This window comes from Lontra canadensis, unplaced genomic scaffold, assembly GCF_010015895.1.
Source record: "Lontra canadensis isolate GAN:19392208 unplaced genomic scaffold, GSC_riverotter_1.0 scaffold30, whole genome shotgun sequence".
In the NCBI taxonomy this organism is placed as follows: Eukaryota; Metazoa; Chordata; class Mammalia; order Carnivora; family Mustelidae; genus Lontra; species Lontra canadensis.
Genome location: NW_022631024.1, coordinates 15,863,686 through 15,882,550, shown reverse-complemented (window position 1 = coordinate 15,882,550; position 18,865 = coordinate 15,863,686). Strand labels below are relative to the sequence as shown.

Below are 18,865 nucleotides of genomic sequence, written 5' to 3'. Positions count from 1 at the left end.
AAAAGTTATATACTGGATGGCTCCATTTATAGGACATACTCAGGAAGACAAAACACAGTGACAAGGGCAGGTCAGAGTTTGCCCTGGGGTGAGCATGGGGGGCACACAGAGCATAAGATTTACTTTAAATTCCTATGAGTTCTTTTCTTTTTTTTTTTTTTTAAAGATTTTATTTATTTATTTGATAGACAGAGATCACAAGTAGGCAGAGAGGCAGGCAGAGAGAGAGAGGGAAGCAGGCTCCCTGCTGAGCAGAGAGCCCGATGGGATCATGACCTGAGCCTAAGGCAGAGGCTTAACCCACTGAGCCACCAGGCACCCCTGAGTTCTTTTATTGTCAGATTCCAGAAACTCATGGAGAGAATTACCCACCACAACAACATAAAGAAAAAATGCAAATACTATGGATCAAGGAATTTCTCAGGCTTTAGTCCATACAATAAATCCTTCAGAGCAGGGGAGATTAAGTTTGTTTTACTGTGTAATTCTAGGTTGGGTGACAGCCACACACACTTCCAAACCTCAGAAACTAACCTCTAGCAAACTAACCACAATGTATTACACACAGACCAAACAGTTTCACCAACCCAGCTCCCATCTAGGTTCACAGATAAAGCCCACGTAGACTCTGAGAAAAAAGCCAAAAGAATGAAGTGTGCTTAACAAGCAGCAGCAGATTTAAGGACTGGGTAAGTTGGTCCTGGAGAAATCACAAGTCAAAGGAGTGAAGAGTAGTTATCTGGTAGCCGATGCTGCCTCTCCCAGCGAGAATGGACAGAAGGCCTAGGCACCAAGGAGATCCTCAGAGAAAACCACCGAAGTGCTGATTTCATGTGGCAGGGATAGAAAGATCTCCACAGCTCACATCCTCCAGCCACGATAAAAAGTACTTTTTAAAGAAAAGCTTACAGGTGGCCGGGGTTTGGGAGCGGGCGTCCGGGCCCCAGCCCTTGGCTGTGTGCTCGGGAGAAGCTGGCCGCCGGAGCTGCACGTTCCTGCGCCGGCTCCCAGGGTGGGGAGGCGTTAACGCTGCACCTGCGCGGTCTGCACCGCCCGGACAGAACTGTGCGAAGACCCACGCACGCCGTCGGAGCGGGAGGCCGCGGGACGTGCAGCTCGTGGGCCTCTTAAGCCTCGCTGACTGGGCCTTTTCCTTGATATTGTAAAATGAGAAAGCCCCATCTCTTTTCTTTTAAATTTAAAGCACCAAGAACTATTAAAACTACATTTCTAACGAATGCAAAATGTGAAGGGAAGAAAACAATGACAGGAAAGAGTAAGTCTTTCGGATAGGATGTGGGATGTGGGTTTGGGTCCCTGCTAAATTTTAGCTGCATCTAAATTGTATCTCTTTAGTAGAATGGTAGCTGGGTAGCGGTCAAGTGTAGAAGTGTTGTTACACCTCACATGTTTTGTCTCTTAAAATACTCCTCAAAGGATTTCTAAAATTATTTTATGTTTTGATCCTTCAGCTAATACATTTTTTAAGATGTTGGTAGTAACATGCCCAGCTCTCTAATATGAACTGATATTTTAATATTTTTACTGTGCCAAAACTATGTCACTAGAATTGTCGAATTTTACCTAACCATTAACATTCACCCAGGGTCCCAATACATGTAGTAAATAAAAAGGCATTTTGAAAATTAATAAAAATTAATCTTAAGTTTTGTTTCATGCTTCACAAAAAAAAAAAAACAAAAAAAAAAAACAAAAAAACTTTTTAAAAATTTAAAAATGCTTACAGTTCAAAGAGGGTTTTTTTCTAGAATTTTTTTTTTAAGATTTTATTTTTTTATTTATTTGACAGCAAGCAGGCAGAGAGGCAGGCAGAGAGAGAGAGAGAGAGAGAGAGAGGTGGAAGCAGGCTCCCTGCTGAGCACAGAGCCCGATGTGGGGCTTGATCCCAGGACCCCAGGATCATGACCTGAGCCGAAGGCAGAGGCTTTAACCTACTGAGCCACCCAGGCGCCCCTAGAATTTTCCTGAAGCACTGTGATCTGGTATGATTAGATATAAGCCACAGGTTTCAGAGATAATCCTTAATAACCAACACGGTACAACCTTGTCGAAGGCAAACTATTCATCACAATGTTATTACCACTAGAATTTACTTCTTAATCGCCCTCTGTTTAGTCCTTTTAGTTCTGCTCCTTATTAGTGAAAGACATATTATTTTAGAATTATAAATAATAAATAGCAATAATTATTATGTGTTAGGGCCTAACCAAGGGCCAGGCACTATTAGACATTTTTAATTTATTATCCTATTTCATTCTCTCATCAGTAGTAAATCAAGAACTATGACTCCCACTTTGCAAATCAAAAACCAAAGACTTCTGTTAAGACATGCTATAATCCCAGAACCTCGCAACGCAGAGACTAATATCTATCACTAATATCTACGACTAATATCTACCAAGCACATGTTAGTATCTACGCTCCCACTGCTAGTAAGCGGTAGGCTGGGACCTGCATTCAGATAAAACCCGTCTCCCTATCTGACTAAGAGAAAGGCACACAAGCAGGAAATGATCAAAGTACAACAAAACTCCTATATATCCCACAGTCTGCATTCTCATTTCTGGGAAGGTCTGGCTTAATTTACATGCCACACTGTCAAGGCTTACTTTTCCAGCCCACTGTATTTATTTATCCGATCTTCAATTTGCTGAGAGTAGTAACAAATTCTGCTCTTCTAAACACATAAATTTAGCCACAACCAAACAAGCAGGAATTTGATAATCAGACAACTGTGGAATTTCATGAGATCAAAAATGACAAACTTCCACACTGATCAACATTTTCCCACGTGCACTGCAAAGAATGAGAAGTGAGATGGGTTATCAAAACAATCTGGGCTGAAATATGGGAGAAAAGAGTAAGAACCCTAATGTGACAGTCATTCTCCCCTCGTTCCAGGCACTGTCATCTCCTATCAAAAGCCAGACAATGTGGGCAGAAAGGAGGAAGGGAGAAACAAGGAGGTCTCAAGGGCTTTGCTATTATTATTTGTGTGAGGTTTTTTCCTTCTATAGAAAACTATAAATCAAAACAGCTGGGCGCTCCGCTCCGCAGACCTGCATAAAACCGCCTGCACGTGAGACATTTAAGAGGCAGGGAGAGGACCCTTCTCACCTCCCTACCTTTACTCCCGGCCCACTGCGTCTCCAGAGAAGCAAAAAGCGGAGAAACATTCCACTCCACAATGTCAAACACAACTTTGGCAAATATATCTATCGATTTAGATACAGATATATAGCTATATAAATACATATATATGATACTTTTGCTCAGAAAATTTTTAGGGAGAAGGGTACAAGATTGTTTACAAAAACAGAGGTTGCTGCTCTCTGTAATGGGAACCACCAGAGGGTTCTAGGCTACATAACCCCAAACTCAGACTGCATTTTAGATGAAGGGCGCTGGCATTATCTGGTGACTTTTAAAAATAATATGTCAAGGGCTCTGCACAGCGCTCAGCATAGAGAAAGCACGCAAGCGGCAGCCATAAAAGGTAAGGAATATACGACAATACTTGGTATCTAAGACGGTTATTTATACGCAATCCACCATCTGTGAATCAAGGAACAGCTTCCAGTTTTTCTAATGCACTTCAGAGGAGATGCAAGTGTTTTTGTTGAAAATTCCAGCCAGTGGAGAAAAAGTTTGAAACGTACTCGTCACTGCTTCTCAGAAGTACTTCAGGAGAGCGTTTGCTGCGCTGGGTGAGTAACCCAAAAGCCATGTGTGCACCCCATCTGCGCACTGCTGAGCACACATCCTGAAACGACACCCACCGCAGCTGCAGCGTGTAAGTGAAGTGGTAAAAAGTACTAGTTCTCGTCGCAAATGGCCATCCTGTGAGTTTAGCCAAAACCAGGGACAGCCGGCCGCCGTATAGGACACATGTCCTCGCTAGGCCTGGGGATGAGCCCCACACCATAACGGAGGATGAAGACCAGAGGGCAAATGGCTGTATTCCCCTATCTGGACAACTGGTGTGAGAAAGGCATGAGCCTCCTGCCAGAGACGGTCTAGGCTAGACAGACGGCCCCCATGGCACCGACTATGCACTGGGGAGGAGCCGCGGCCCTACCAGTCCCAACCAACACCCCCCGCCCTGTCTCCTAGGCTCTCATCCTATGTCCTTTTCACTATGTTTTTCACACTCTGCTCTTGTTTTCCCCGTACTTGATTACAAGCATGGGAGGACAGGCGAGGTCTTGTGCTCTTCTGTATGACCCACACATCTTGGCCCAAACTTGCACCCCTAGGAGGTGACTGGCCTTTCTGCTCTCCTCCTACCACCAGACTGCCGTGTCTTCTGTGGGGGCCAGGCAGCCCCCACGACCCGCACTCACACGTACAAGAACAGCCACTCAGGGAGCGCAGGGACTCATACTGATGCACGGGGAAGGAGCCAGCCTCTGGGTCCTTTCCAGCCCTGAGCGGCTGCAAGGACACAGCTCTGAGACTGGGTATTTGTGTGCATTCATTATGAAAATCAGTATCAAAAACATGTCCCACAAAATGGTGAAAAAATAAAAATTTTATTGAAGTAAATTCTAACTCAAAACACCCCCTCATTTCAGGGCTGTGAAATTTTCAAAAGGATTAGTTCATCTTCAAAAAGTAATGTTTTGGGGAGAAAAAATACTCAAGCTATCAAGAAGTACCTGACTTCAGTCGAGTGGCCGGCTCCTGGTTATGGCTCAGGTCATGATCACAGGATCTTGGGATTAGGCCCCAACTCGGGCTCCCTACTCAATGGGAGTCTGCTTGGGGATTCTCTCTCTCTCCCTCTGCCCCTCACCAACTCAGGAGTACCTTCTCTCTCTCAAATAAATAAATCTAAACATTTTTTAAATAAATAAAATCTTTTTTCTTCAGATTTTATCTATTTTTTTGAGAGGGAGAGAAAGAGAGCAGGAGGAGAGGAAGAGGGAGGAAAAGGCAGACTCCCTACTGAGCAGGGAGCCCCATGCGGGGCTCGATCCCAGAACCCTGAGATCACAATCTGGGCTGAAGGCAGACGCTTAACCTACTGAGTCACCCAGGTGCCCATAAATAAAATATGTTTTAAAAAAATCCAAACATCTCAACAACAACAACAAAAACAACAGCAAAAAAGTATTTGGTTTCAACTCCAGCTCTGTAACAAATCAGCAATATCATTCTAAAAACACTTCATTACCATCCTGAACCACAGTCTTCTCTACTGAACAACAGGAATAATGCCGATGTTCTGCACTGTGAACCGGGAAACAAGTGCTTTAAAAATACTTCAATCTTTCACTTCCACAAGAGACAGACACTCTTTGCAACTCAGGATGCTACAGAATCACCAATAAAACCAGGGACTATTATAGGATATTGCAGAAGTAGAAAGTACAGAAATTTGTGGTGAATCCATGGATCTCCAGGGCAAATGCCGGAATTGTTCATTTTGACTAAACTCTTGTAACTGGATCGGCCGCCTTTCTTTCATAGAAGTGCAAGTGACAGAAACAAAATCTACTAAGTGAAGGTTCCAGTTAGTGGTTTAGGAGTTCCTGTAAATGCAACTGTATAATCGAGATCTAGTTAGTGGCCACAAGCAGCCCTTGACGTACAAAGATAAGAACTGAGATGAGAGATGCAGGCCAGGGGTCTCCTCACCTTGTAACAACTATCATCAAGTTGAACAAGCACCCCGCTGCCCTGGCCCATCTGTCAGACCCACCCCACACTGTTGGTCCAAAGGCGGCAACCATTTCCCCAAGCAGATGGCCAACGGTGGCCCTCAGGATTGTGAACTGGACGCAAAGAGCCTTCTGTCGGCCAGCTATCTTGTCCCCTTGCTCCAGGGTAGGTGGCTGTATACCCCAGCTTGACAGTGCATAATACAGAGTAGGCACTGAGATAATCAATGATATTCAATTCCATATTTACTGAGCATCTAGTCTGTAAAAAGTATAATGCTTGGTCCAGTGAAGATTATGAATATGGTCTCTACCAGCAAAAACCAAGTACTAGGTGTCAAAGAAAAGTAGAATTAAAAAAAAAACCACACACACAAGAAAGGTGAATCCGGAATAAGCAAATATTTTGAAATTTTCAACAGTTTATAGGAATCACTCAGCCTTTATGATTAACAAGAAAAAAGTATCCTGAAGTGGTTTGCTTTCATCAATAAGAATTCTTTATATTCCATTATTTATTCCTAGGATCAAAGTAATCTATAGATTTAGTGTAATCCTAGTAGAAAATCCCCACCGGTATTTTTGCTTTGGTAAAAAATTGATAAAACTGATTCTAAAATGTACTGTAGGTGGCTCAGTCATTAAATGTCTGCCTTTGGCTCAGGTCATGATCCCAGCGTCCTGGGATCAAGCCCAGGGTCCGGCTCCCTGCTTGGCGGGAAGTCTGCTTCTCTCTCTCTCTCTCCTACTCCACCTGCTTGCATTCCCTCTCTCGCTGTCTCTCTGTCAAATAAAAAGAAAAAAAAAATCTTAAAAAAAAATGTGTTCGTAAATACAAAGGAGAAAGAAAAGCCAAGTCAATCTTGAAGAACAAAACTGGAGGTCTTACTCCGTGAGATATTAAGACTTATTTTAAAGCTACAGTATTTAATATAGTATGACCCTGGTGCAAGGACAGACAAACAGAACAAATGGACAGAGTTAAGGAGTTCCCAAACAGACCCACACATATACTGACACCTGGTTTATACAGCAGCAAACATGCTCTTCAATTAGAGAACAGGTCAATATGAAAAAAATAAAAGTAAACCATCATCCCAGAACAAGAAAGTCAATTCCAAGTGAACTGTAGATTTGTGTATGAAACATAATAAAATAAAATTTCATCATGAAACCTGATACTAATATAACACTGTATGTTAAGCACCCTGGAATTAAAATAAAAACTTAATTAAAAAAAAAACAAAAAACTTCCTCATGACCTTAGGGAAGACAGAGAGTTCTTACATTGGACAAAAAAAGCACCAGCCTTAAAGAAAAAGAATTGTTAAGTTGAACTACATTAAAATTAAAAACTTTGGGGTGCCTGGGTGGCTCACTGGGTTAAAGCCTCTGCCTTCAGCTTGGGTCATGATCTCGGGGTCCTGGGATCGAGCCCCACGTCGGGCTCTCTGCTCGGCGGGGGGCCTGCTTCCCTTCCTCCCTCTCTGCCTACTTGTGATCTCTGTCTGTCAAATAAATAAATAAAATCTTAAAAAAAAAATTTAAAACTTTGATTCCTCAGAGTCACCATTAAGAGTGAAAAGGCAAGGGGAGCCCAGGTGGCTCAGTCGGCTAAGCATCTGCCTCCCAAGAGGGTCATGATCCCGGGGTCCTGGGATGGATGGACCCCTTGTTAGGTTCCCTGCTCACCAGAGAGCCTGCTTGCTTCTCCCTCTGCCTGCTGCTTCCCCTGCTTATGCTCTGTCAAATGAATAAAATCTTAGAGAAGAGTGAAAAGACAAGCCAGAGGTGTGAGACGATATTAGTAGGAAATACATCCAACAAAAGACCTGTACTCAGAATATACAAATAACTCCTGCAAATCAGTAAGAAACATAAATAGAAAAAGGGACAAAAGAGGTGAACTGACAGGTCAGACACACATACATACACACCAATACACACATACAATATGTATGTATGACATCCAAATGGCTAATTAGCATATGGAAAGGTGCTTAATTTCAGTGAGTCATGGAAGAAGCTACTGGATCAAAATCGCAAGGAGACAGCACTGCACAACCACACAAAGAGCTCGCATTTAAAACACTGACAATATCTAAGTTTGTAAAGAACGGAAAGAAACTGGAACTCTTCTATCAGAGCCTCTGCCCTAAGCAAAATACTCAAGACAGCTGTTTCCAGGTGTTCAACAACAGGTTCAGCAGGACTGTAAGCCCTGAGAAGAGAACACACAGGGCGAGCTCTGACTTCCTGCCTGGACTTCCGGCCTCAGGGCACCTTCTGGCTTAGGTGTGCGGAGCTGGAGCCCAGACCAAAGCTGGAGCACTCTGCCGGAGCTGAGGAGGCAGACTGCGCCGGGGATCCAAGGCTGCAGGCTGTGGAGGCAGCTGGAATGCAGGGGCGGGTAGGCAGAATATCTGAGAGGAGGCGTTACATGGGGTGCAGAAGAGAAGGGAGGTACTCTGTGGTACTCTGGGCAGACACGTGCAAGGTTAGATTCTGGAAAGCCCAACAAACAGCAGTGACCATAGGGTTAATCTCTCAGGGTGCCTGACACTCAAACACCCACCAATCCCCCGTGGAGACCTGCTGCCTCTGCTCTTTGGCGGACAGGCCAGAAAGGCCAAGCATTAAGTCTGAAGAGCGCCCTCTAGAGTAAGGGCCAGACCTTTGGACTAAGTGTAAATCTGAAAGAAACTCACTTGAACAAAGCATAAAACCAAGCCTGACAAGGTCAAAAGAATAGGCCAGGAACTGCCTGTTAGAAAGAAACGAAAGCCTCTCGAAGGAAGGAAGGAAGGAAGGAAGGAAGGAAGGAAGGAAGGAAGGAAGGACGGACAGGAAGAAAGACAGGAAGAAAGAAAGAAAGACAGACAGGAAGACAGGAAGAAAGGAAGGAAGGAAGGAAGGAAGGGAGAGAGAGAAAGAAAGAAAGATGGGGCACCTGGGTGGCTCAGTGGGTTGAAGCCTCTGCCTTCGGCTCAAGTCATGATCTCAGGGTCCTGGGATCAAGCGCCGAATCGGGCTCTCTGCTTACCAGGGAGCCTGCTTCCTCCTCTCTCTCTGCCTGCCTCTCTGCCTACTTGTGATCTCTGTCTGTAAATAAATAAATAAAATCTTAAAAAAAAAAAAAAAAAGAAAGAAAGAAAGAAAAAGAAGGAAAGAAAGAAAGAAATGAAAGTTTCCCTAAAGTAAGACAAGATCCAGAATCCCTACGGTGTGACATCCACATATCTGACACACAATAAAAAATTAGTCAACATGCAAAGAAACATGAAAATGTTGATTTGCAATGTAGAGGAAAAAGCAATCCATAAAAACTGACCCCAAAATCACCTAGGTATTCAAATTAGCAGTCAAGTTCTTCATTATAAATACTTTTAAGAATTTGGAAACAGGGGTGCCCGGGTGGCTTGGTTGAAGCGTCGCCTTCAGTTCAGGTATGATCCCGGGGTTCTGGGATCGAGCCCCATGGCAGGCTCCCCGCTCAGTGGGGAGCCTGCTTCTCCCTCTCCTCCCTGCTTACGCTCCTCTCGCTATCTCTGTCTCTCTCTCTCAAGTAAGTACTCTTCAAAAAAAAAGGAAAAGAAAAGAAATTGGAGGCAAAGATGGGCCTGATAAGTGAGAAGATGGCGAATCTCAGTAGAAAATGCGAACTGTCAAAAAGAACCACATGGAAATTCTAAAACTGAAAATAGCACACCTACAATGAGAATTGTAGAGACTGACAACCACAGAGGGGTTAGCAATCTTGAAGAGAGATCAACAGAAAGTACCCAAACTAAACAACAGAAAGAAAAAAACCACAGTGTTGCTGACCCAAAAGAGCTTCCAAATACAAGACACAAACTGACCACATGTTTGCAGTCACGTTCCCGTCCGCCCTAAGTACCTACTCACTCCTGCCTCATCCTTTCCTTCAACAGTCCTGCTGGAAGGCTGCCTATTTTACAGATGCTTTCCCGCGTGACTTTCTGATTTTATCGATATTTTCATTTCTTAATTTCTTTTGTCACCGTTACAACTCTCTTACATCTGTGTACTGTGGACTACTTTGTCATTCTAGCTTCTTGAATTAAATGCTTAGGCCTTCCTCCCAGTCTTTCTTATTTCCTAATAATTGCTTTTAAGGCTTAAAAAAACTGATAGAATTAAAGGGGGGTACCCATCATCATAGCTGCTGATTTTTAACACCCGCCTCTCAGTGAAAAAGAGACCCCAGGGGCGCCTGGGTGGCTCAGTGGGTTAAAGCCTCTGCCTTTGGCTCATGTCATTATCTCAGGGTCCTGGGATTGAGCCCCACATCGGGCTCTCTGCTCGGCAGGGAGCCTGCTTCCCCTCTCTCTCTGCCTGTCTCTCTGCCTACTTGTGATCTCTCTCTGTCAAATAAGTAAATAAAATCTTAAAAAAAAAAAAAATCGGCCGATAAAAAATAAGTAAGGATGTGGAAGATTTTCAACACTGTAAACCAACTTGGTCTAATTCACATTCACAGAAAATTACAACTGCAGAATATATATTCTTTTTCAGTACAAATGGAACATTAAGTAAGACGGGTCATATGCAGGGCCAGAAAATTAGTCTCAGTAAATGTCAAAAGACTAAGATTTACAGAAGACCTTCTCTGACCACAGTGGCATTAAGTTAGAAATCAGGAAGACATTTATTTAGACTCCCCAAATTTAGATACAGCACATCAGGAACGCCTAGCTGGCTCAATTGGTAGAACATGTGATTCTTGATCTTAGGGTCATAAATTCAAGCTCCATGTCAGGCATGGATAAAAAAACAATAGTAACAGGGGCACCTGGGTGGCTCAGTGGGTTAAGCCTCTGCCTTCAGCTCAGGTCATGATCTCAGGGTCCTGGGATCGAGCCCTGCATTGGGCTCTCTGCTCAGCAGGGAGCCTGCTTCCCACCCCCACCCCACCTGCCTCTTTGCCTACTTGTGATCTCTCTCTCTTTCAAATAAATAAATAAAATCTTTTAAAAAAATAGTAATAATATTAAAAAGCACATCAGAATTTATGTTCAAGTGAGAGGTGGGACCCAGGCAGAGTTCTGAAAGGCAGGCAGGTTGTGAACACATAGAAGAGTACCGTCAGGGCACAATCACCAAAAAGGCAAGGAAGCGGGGATGACGGAATATGCATAAAAGGAAGCCTTCAGGGAGTGCTTTCTTGTACTGAAGCTTATCTTCTAAGTAGCAAATTTAACCTTTTCCCCCTAGACTAAGATAATGTGCTTGATATACTCCTATGGGTATAATTCTCAGCTCAAGCATGTTAACTCATCTCTATTCCCCCATGCAAAAAAATGTGTTATTTGCGACACGCGTCACAACACACCACTGTCTATCACATGGAGAAGTGAAGCATAAGTGAAATCCTTAGCCAATGGAAAATGATTTCATGTTTTCTCCAATCTTTATTATTTTCTTTGACAGAATGCCTCATTAAGGTAAAAATTCTTTGGATTAAATCATTTTTGATCATCCTCCTTTATCCCACAACTGAAATTCCTGTTTTCTTTGATATTCATAAGTGTATTTTTTAAAAGATTGTATTTATTTGACAGAGAGAGAGAGAGAGATCACAAGTAGGCAGAGAGGCAGGCAGAGAAAGAGGGGGGAAGCTGGCTCCCTGCTGAGCAGAGAGCCCAATGCAGGGCTGGATCCCAGGACCCTGAGATCATGACCTGAGCCGAAGGCAGAGGCTTAACCCACTGTGCCACCCAGATGCCCCTATTAGCATATTTCTTAAAATGGGTAATAAAGTTTCATGAAAAGAAGGCCATATAAAATGTATTCACCTATGAGAAATAACAGGGTGTCTTAAAAAAATGTACATATATACAATTCTGTACTTTCACAGTTCAGAACTCAATACCTAACAATAAGTACATAAATATAATCTTTCCAAACAACCTCTTCTTAAAAATCTGACGGATTTAACTTCAGTACCTGTGAGACTCCACAGCTGCACTGTCTCCCGCCTTCTGATGTACATGGATATTTAGTATAAATTAACAGTGATGGGAGTTAGTGCTGATCTGTCCAATTCCTATTCTATTACCTTTAATAAAGCTTTATTTAGAGGATTTATTTTATTATGTATTTGAGAGAGAGAGTGCACACATGAGCAGGAGGGGCAGAGGGAGAGGGACAGAGAGAACCCCAAGCCGACTCCAGGTTGGGCGCAGGGCCTGACAAGGGGCTGGATCTCACAACCCTGTGTTCACAACCTGAGCTGAAACCAAGACTCAGAGACTTAACCATCTGCACCACCCAGGTGCCCCTACCTTCAATAAAGTGTTTGTTCGTTTGTTTTTTGAGATTTATAACATAGTTTTAAAATGAGAGTAAACAATTTCTTAAAATCAGTTTTCAGGTAAGCTCATAAATAAAACAACATGACATAACCAAATAAAGTAAAACCCTGAAGGGCATATATGTACTAGCTTAAAATTAGAAAATCCAGAAATAATTTATTTTTAAAAATCTTCAATTTTTTAAAGCATTACCTAGAAACGCATTAAAAAACTTTTTATTTTGAAATGTTATTTAATGTTATTTTTTTAAGTAAACTCTACCCCCAACGTGGGGCTCGAACTCACAACCCCAAGACCAAGAGTCTCACACACTACCAACTAAGCCAGCCAGGTGTGCCTACAAAATTTTTTAAATTGAAAGTTATTTTATATTTAAAACAGTCACTACCCAAGAAGAATAGGAAAAGTTGTGTGCATTTTTTTTCTGTTAAATCTGCAACTTTTAGATTTAGGAAAAAAAAGTCCTCATAGAAAACAGGATTCGAAACTTAAAAAGGAGTTAAAATCATTCTTAGGCAAAATGTGAATGTTGCCACCCCCCAAAAGGACTCAAATTAATCCTACACAAAAATGTAAGGTCTTAATTTCATAAACCACTGAATGTCACCTTACGTATTTGAAAGGTTCTCACTTGGAGATTTCTCCCTTGGGCTTGTCACCCTTTTCACAGCTTTAAATACCACCTATAACCTGATGACTCCCAAGTTCCCGCTCCCGCCTGGACAGCTTCCCTGAATTCACGCTGGTAGACTCGAATGCACGTGTGACCCATCTGCCTACATGCCTACTACCAGGCATCGAATGTAGCATGCCCCAAAAGCAGCTCCTGATCTTCATCCCCCACAGCCCACCTCCCCAAAACCACTTTTCTAGTCTACACTTCAGTAAAAGACTCCATTTTGCCAAAAACCTTGGAGTCACCCTTGACTTCTTTCCCATCCTGCTCGCCCCACCTCATGTCTCATCCAACAGCAAATCCGCCAGCTGTGCCTGCTGGAATTCACAGAATCTGAAGCCTTCACCACCACCGCCATCCCAGTCCAAGCCATGACCATTCTCATCCAGGTGAGAGCAGCCCACCCCTCCGTGGAACCCCTGTGTCCTCTTTGCTCTCCTTCAGAATACAGCAGCCAGAAACATTTTAATAAAATATAAGTCAGGGCTTGGTACTCCTTCCCAAACCACAGGAGTCAAAGTCAAAATCTTCAAATGGTCAACAAGGCAACATTCTTCTCCAGTCCTTCTCTCCCCACCTCCATTTTACCTCCAGTCACTCTGGGCTTCTCCTAGAACACGCTATACAAGCTCTGCCTGGGGGCTTCTGCACCCAGATTCCCTCTCCCAAAATGGTTTTACCCCATTATTTCCAAGGCTCATTCCCTCACCTTCCTCCCAAGGCCACTTTCTTGGGGAGGGGGCTCCCTAACTAAAATCACACCTCCCAACATTCCTTAGCCCTTTTGCTGTGTTATTTTTCTCCCCTGTCCCCGCTACCATCTAACATACTTTACATTTCACCTACCTAGCTCATTAATGGTCTGTCTCCTCCCGCTAGAATGTAAATTCCAAGAGGGCAGGGATGTTTTTTGTTTGCTAATGCATCACCAATGACTAAAACATTACCTGATTCATAGTCCAAGCTCAATAAACATTTGTTAAAGAAAGAATCCCTAGGGGAAAGAGGCTTACTAGCGAATGCTTTTATTCCTCTTTTACCAACTTTCCTGAAAGTGAACTTTCATCCGCCACTGAAATTTGGAAGGACTATATCAAGCATGAAATAATACCATGGTTTCCTTTATTTTCTCCCTGTACACACGACTAGCCCTTCTGACCCTGAACGATCCTGGAAAAAAACTGCCACCTGCCCTGTGCTTCCAGATTCACCACTGACACTCTCATCCCCTAGAATTCTGGGCTTCTGGATTCACGTCTGAGCCAACACTCACATGTGTTATAATTGCAAAATTTTTAATCCAACCTATATGGACATTAGCCAACTCTTAGATCACACTATAAAGATCAACAGTTCGTAACACAAAGTAAGACTGTGTTCCCCTAGAAAAGGAACGTCGGAGTCCGAGGAACGGACTTTGTCTTCAGCAAAACGTGACTCAGGCAAACTCTCATAAAAAGCTGTGGCAAGAAAGTGACTATTCGGTTGGGAGGCCATCAATTGGGTTTTTATATCTCTGTATTTTCTGGATTATAAGACAACACAAATTTGTCAGAGAAAGAAATCACAAATGCAAAGTAAAAAGTACAAGTTTTCTCCCACTCCACTGAAATCCCAATTCCCGCACCATGCTGGCTCATCTCCGAATTGCTTTTTTCCACTTGCCCACTACTGGATGCCGTTCGGGGTTAGTGCTGCGGGGTTAGTGCTGCAGGGTACACCTGCGATAACAGCTTGTGTGCCTTTCTGACAGACCCCCTATCGTGGCAGTTCTCAAACTGTTTTATCTTAGGACCTCTTCACACTCTTGAGAATTACTGAGGACCCCCAATGAGCTCTTATTTCTACCAACGTAGAATACCAACGTAGAATACCAGCGGTCTCACCAACGTTAACCGTATTAGAAATTTAAATTGAAAAATGTTTAATTACTTATTAATTTAAAAACATTTTTTATTATTAGAAAAGAATTGTTTTCCACCAAAAAAGCAACCTTTTCAGAGAACTGTAGATTTTCTTCTTTGAAGCTACACCCAAACACCTTAAATGGTAGTTTCTTAAGGGTTAGTTGTGAGGCAGAATCTGAAACTGTCTGAGGGAACTTTGTTATTGTTAATAACAATAACTTTGTTAACTGTTATATTAAAATCCACTGGTCCATCTTGCACCTTGGATGGATCTTTTACCTGTGTGTGATTTTATAATATCACATACTGATCACTTAGAAAATACTGGCTCACTGAATTATGTAGATTTTCTGAATAGATATTTCATTATATCAATATTTCGTTTTATCAAAACATCACATTTGTAAAGTATCATCACCGATATCTACATCACAATAGCAGATACAAGTTTTCCAAAATCCTAGTCTTCATTGGAAAGCTAAAATTTTATCACTGGCCACATATACTACCAGTTGTTTTCCTTGAAAGACTCTTTTATACTCTTTATAGCCTGAATAACCATTGTTTTGTCGGTGTTAGTTCAAGTAAAAATGGTAGTTCCGTGAAAAAAGTAGCTAGTACAGCTTGCAACTCCAACAACTGCCCATCTGCTTTTCTTGGAGATAACCACTAGCCCCCAGAGCACAGCAAAGTGCTTTACATGTACTTCTGAAGTCAACCTTCAGAGCACTAAAAAAAAAAAACAAAAACCCCACGTATACAGGGGTCAATGGTTCATAAAATTAATCTTTGCTACTGCTTCATCAAGGACATTCGTATATGAAAAATGAAATTTTTATTTTATGTATTTATTTAAGGGTACGTGGCACAATTTACTCAAAATGAGTACAAAGAACACAATGGCTACTAGTACAGTGAGGTGTAGTGTTACCGCCTTGATGCACGCTACGGACCCTGCATGACTTCCACACCATTGGAGCAAAGAGTGCAAATAACATCAAAGTACTACATTAATATGAAAACGGTTTTAACCTCTCAACTCTCTCTGAAAGGGCATCAGGGACACCTAGGGGACTATACCGCTCTGTACTAGAAGAGCTTCCTGGAAGTGAGATTACTGGGTTATTGGTATATGTATTTTAAATTCTGGTAAGTTTGGCCAAAGCTCTCCAAAGAGTCTGTAGCAATTTTCATTATCTAAGGCTGCACGATCATCACTAGTTAAAAACATAAATAATTCACTTTATAAATCCTGAATTGGGAAATTACACCATAATGTAACAAATTCCCATATTTGCCTAGCTAAAATGTAACTAATATTTCAAGGAAAAATATAATTCGAGTAATCAAATCATTTAGATGAGGTATTTTTCTGTAAGAAAGTAAACCTTCACAGTCAAGTAAGTGCGAGTTCATGCAACAGAGACCTTTGTTTATCGTGGTCACCCACTGACAAAAGGCATTCTTCATGATGGAATTTCAAAGTATGTGCCACCTGCACTCATCTCACGTTTGCTTATAGAGCGGGTGGGATCGATATTTCAATACGAAGTGCACAGTTTGAAAAATGTCAAGCTACCACAGTACAAACAGGCCCCTAATTAACTGGCTCACAGCTGGCCCCCGATCGGAACATCAGCCTCAGCTGACCCTCAGCTTTAAAAGTACACACAGAATTACGGGAAGCGTATGGCATCACAACACACTGTCTGCAATCAAATGCCACCTGTGTTCACAAAAATGTCGAAGACAACCTTTCTTGCCTCAAATGTCATCCAAAACAGGGAGAGAGGAGGATAAAAGCTCCACCCATCCCTGGGGAAAGGATTACTCCAGCCTCAGGTACAATAACCAGAACGTGGGAATCCTCAATTCACAAGGGCCCCTGCTTCCCCACTCAGTTTTCCCCCACGTAGGTCCGAAGTGGGTATTTTCAAGTCCTGCTTACGACTGGAAAGGTCAAGGATATTAGTGTCAGCTGGGATCTGTGGTTCTTAACCTTTTGGGGAACACAAGCCCCTCTGAGGATATGATGAAAGCTCTCTGTGGATGAAGCATTCTAGGACCCCTGCACCGTGGGTAGAGCCCAAGCCTTGGGTTCCGAGCAGGATCGTGGACTCTGATCCCGAGAAAGCACTTAAGTCCAATCTCCTAAGGAAACTGGAAGAGTAAAATGGCTTATCGAAGGTCAACAGTGAGCTAGAAGGGGAATTAGGCAAGAAATAAGCAACCCGAAGCGATTTTGAATAAAGCCATCCAGAGATCGTAGGTAACTTCTTATACAAGGAAAGTTCCACCACAAACCAAGAGAAAAGTACAGTAACACAAGTTTTAAGTACAGTCGGACACAAGCACTGCTGCTCACAAGTCCCTTCTGCGTTCCTAAGCGGAATACATGAGGAAACAACGACCAGAAAGCTTGAAAAGCACTCACCATGTTCCACAAAAACATTGCAGTGCGGGCCCCCATGCCTCGATGACTCCTTCTTCCCTGCTCCTTTGATAAAGTGCAGGGCAGGCAAACTTGGCCTTCTCTGGTCCCCAACAACTTTTCCAGGCTGCTGCCCCATAAAGTAATGATAGGCACCCCTTTCCAGAAGAGGGTTCGAGATCTTCCAGAATGGTCAGCGGGCTTAGGAGGAAACAGTATGTCTGGGATTTCACATTCACGGAATCTCCACCAGTCGGTAACTGAGGTCAATCACAAAAAGACATCTTCCCTAGCGAGAGGAAGCAGAGTTTTTTTAGGTTGACATATGTAAACAGGAGTTCCGATTACTTCTGCAGTTTATCCGTTCGAAGTAATGTCATTGCAGTGCTACCCAAAAGTTGCTTGAGTTTAAGTGTCTTTTACTGGCTGAGTAAGCTTCCGTCTTTTCAGGAAGAAAAACATTCACAGGGATGCTGCAAAAGGGTCAAGTCACACTAAAGTCATTTCGATTCCCACAACATGAAGGAAACGTTGATCGCCTCTGGATGCTTCTCCAGAACTTTTCCTGTGGAAGTCACCCACCCCCTATCTTAGTTTCTTCATCTTCCCACAAATTTCCTGCCCAGCTAGCTGCCGCTCTTGCTTCTCTGCCGTGCGCTCCGGAAAAGGACACGGGTCACCCAGACTTCAGCGAGAGCTTGCCCTCGACTCTGACGAGAAGGAATGCATTGCCAGCAACTCTTAAGTCCGCTTTTTAAAAGGCCTGTGAAACCAGTCCAGACTTTTCCTCTGCATTAAAGTTTTTGTTTGGGCTGAGACTAAGGGGACCGTAGGTGACATTGGAAGAAGTCAGGGCATTGGAGGCTCCCGGGAGCAACCTGGGGGCAAGGGGAGGCCACCTGACAGCAGGGAAGGGATATGAATGGGGGGGGGTGCTCCCTGGCCAAACTAGGGGCCGCGAGACGGAGCAAAGGGCGGCTGGAGGGTAAAGGGGAGGCTGCCAGGGCGGGGCACGGGCGGCTTACTCGGGGGCGTCGCTCCTTCCACGCCTCAGGAAACCGGGTGTCCCAGGTCTGGGGGAAACAGAGACCACCCCCAGTGTCCCAGAGTCGGGGCAGGGCTGTACAGGACGAAGGACCCTCGCGGCCCCGAAGGCGGGAGGCGGGCGGAGGGGGGAGGAGGCCCGGCCGCCTCAGCTGCCCCGAGCCCGGGGGTCTCTGCCCGAGACACCCCCTCCCCCGGCTCCGGACGTTGCTACAGCAGCCGCCGCCAGGCAGTCACATTCCCGGAACTCCGCCGCGGAACCCCGCCTCCCCCTGCAGGTGGGGGCCGTGGAGAACGGAGGGGCTCCTCAGCCGCAGGACCCAGGAACCGGCTCCGGCTCCAGCGCTGCTCAGGGACGGCCACCGACCCCCGCGGCCGCCATGATGGATTAGGAGCCGCTCCACAACGAGGCCAGGCCCCGCCCCTGACCCCGCCCCCGGCGACGTCCGGCGCGCACCTCGCGGGGACCCGGGCCCTCACGGTACCGCTCTCGGTGACGCCGCCGCGCCCTCTGCCTCTGGTCCCCCTGCCCGCCAGAACTTGGCCCCGCACGACCTTTTTTAAATGTGGTTTTTCCGAGCGCAAGGTGAGTGGTAAAGAAGCCCCGCCTCCCCTGTACGACCATTGGCTCTGAGAATCCGAGTCAGGTCTCTCTCCTGCGTCCCATTGGCCAGTGAGGGCAGTGAGGCCAGAGTTCCCAGCCAACCGGATTCGGCGCAGGCCGCAGGGCGTGCCGGGAATTGTAGTCCCGCGGCGCCCGCCCCTGCACGCGCGCGCTCGATTTCTTG

The 18,865-nt window shown here is 44.3% G+C and overlaps 1 protein-coding gene across 1 annotated transcript in view; it reads right to left on the bottom strand.

Moving 5' to 3' along the window:
• ABL1 (ABL proto-oncogene 1, non-receptor tyrosine kinase) overlaps positions 1-18,488 on the bottom strand; it is a 130,255-nt gene extending 111,767 nt beyond the window's left edge. Inside the window, exon 1 of the mRNA XM_032866097.1 lies at positions 17,037-18,488. Within this exon, the coding sequence (XP_032721988.1) occupies positions 17,037-17,172 (136 nt within the window). The 5' untranslated portion in view covers positions 17,173-18,488. The remainder of the gene's footprint in view (positions 1-17,036) is intronic.
• Positions 18,489-18,865: the final 377 nt, after the last annotated feature.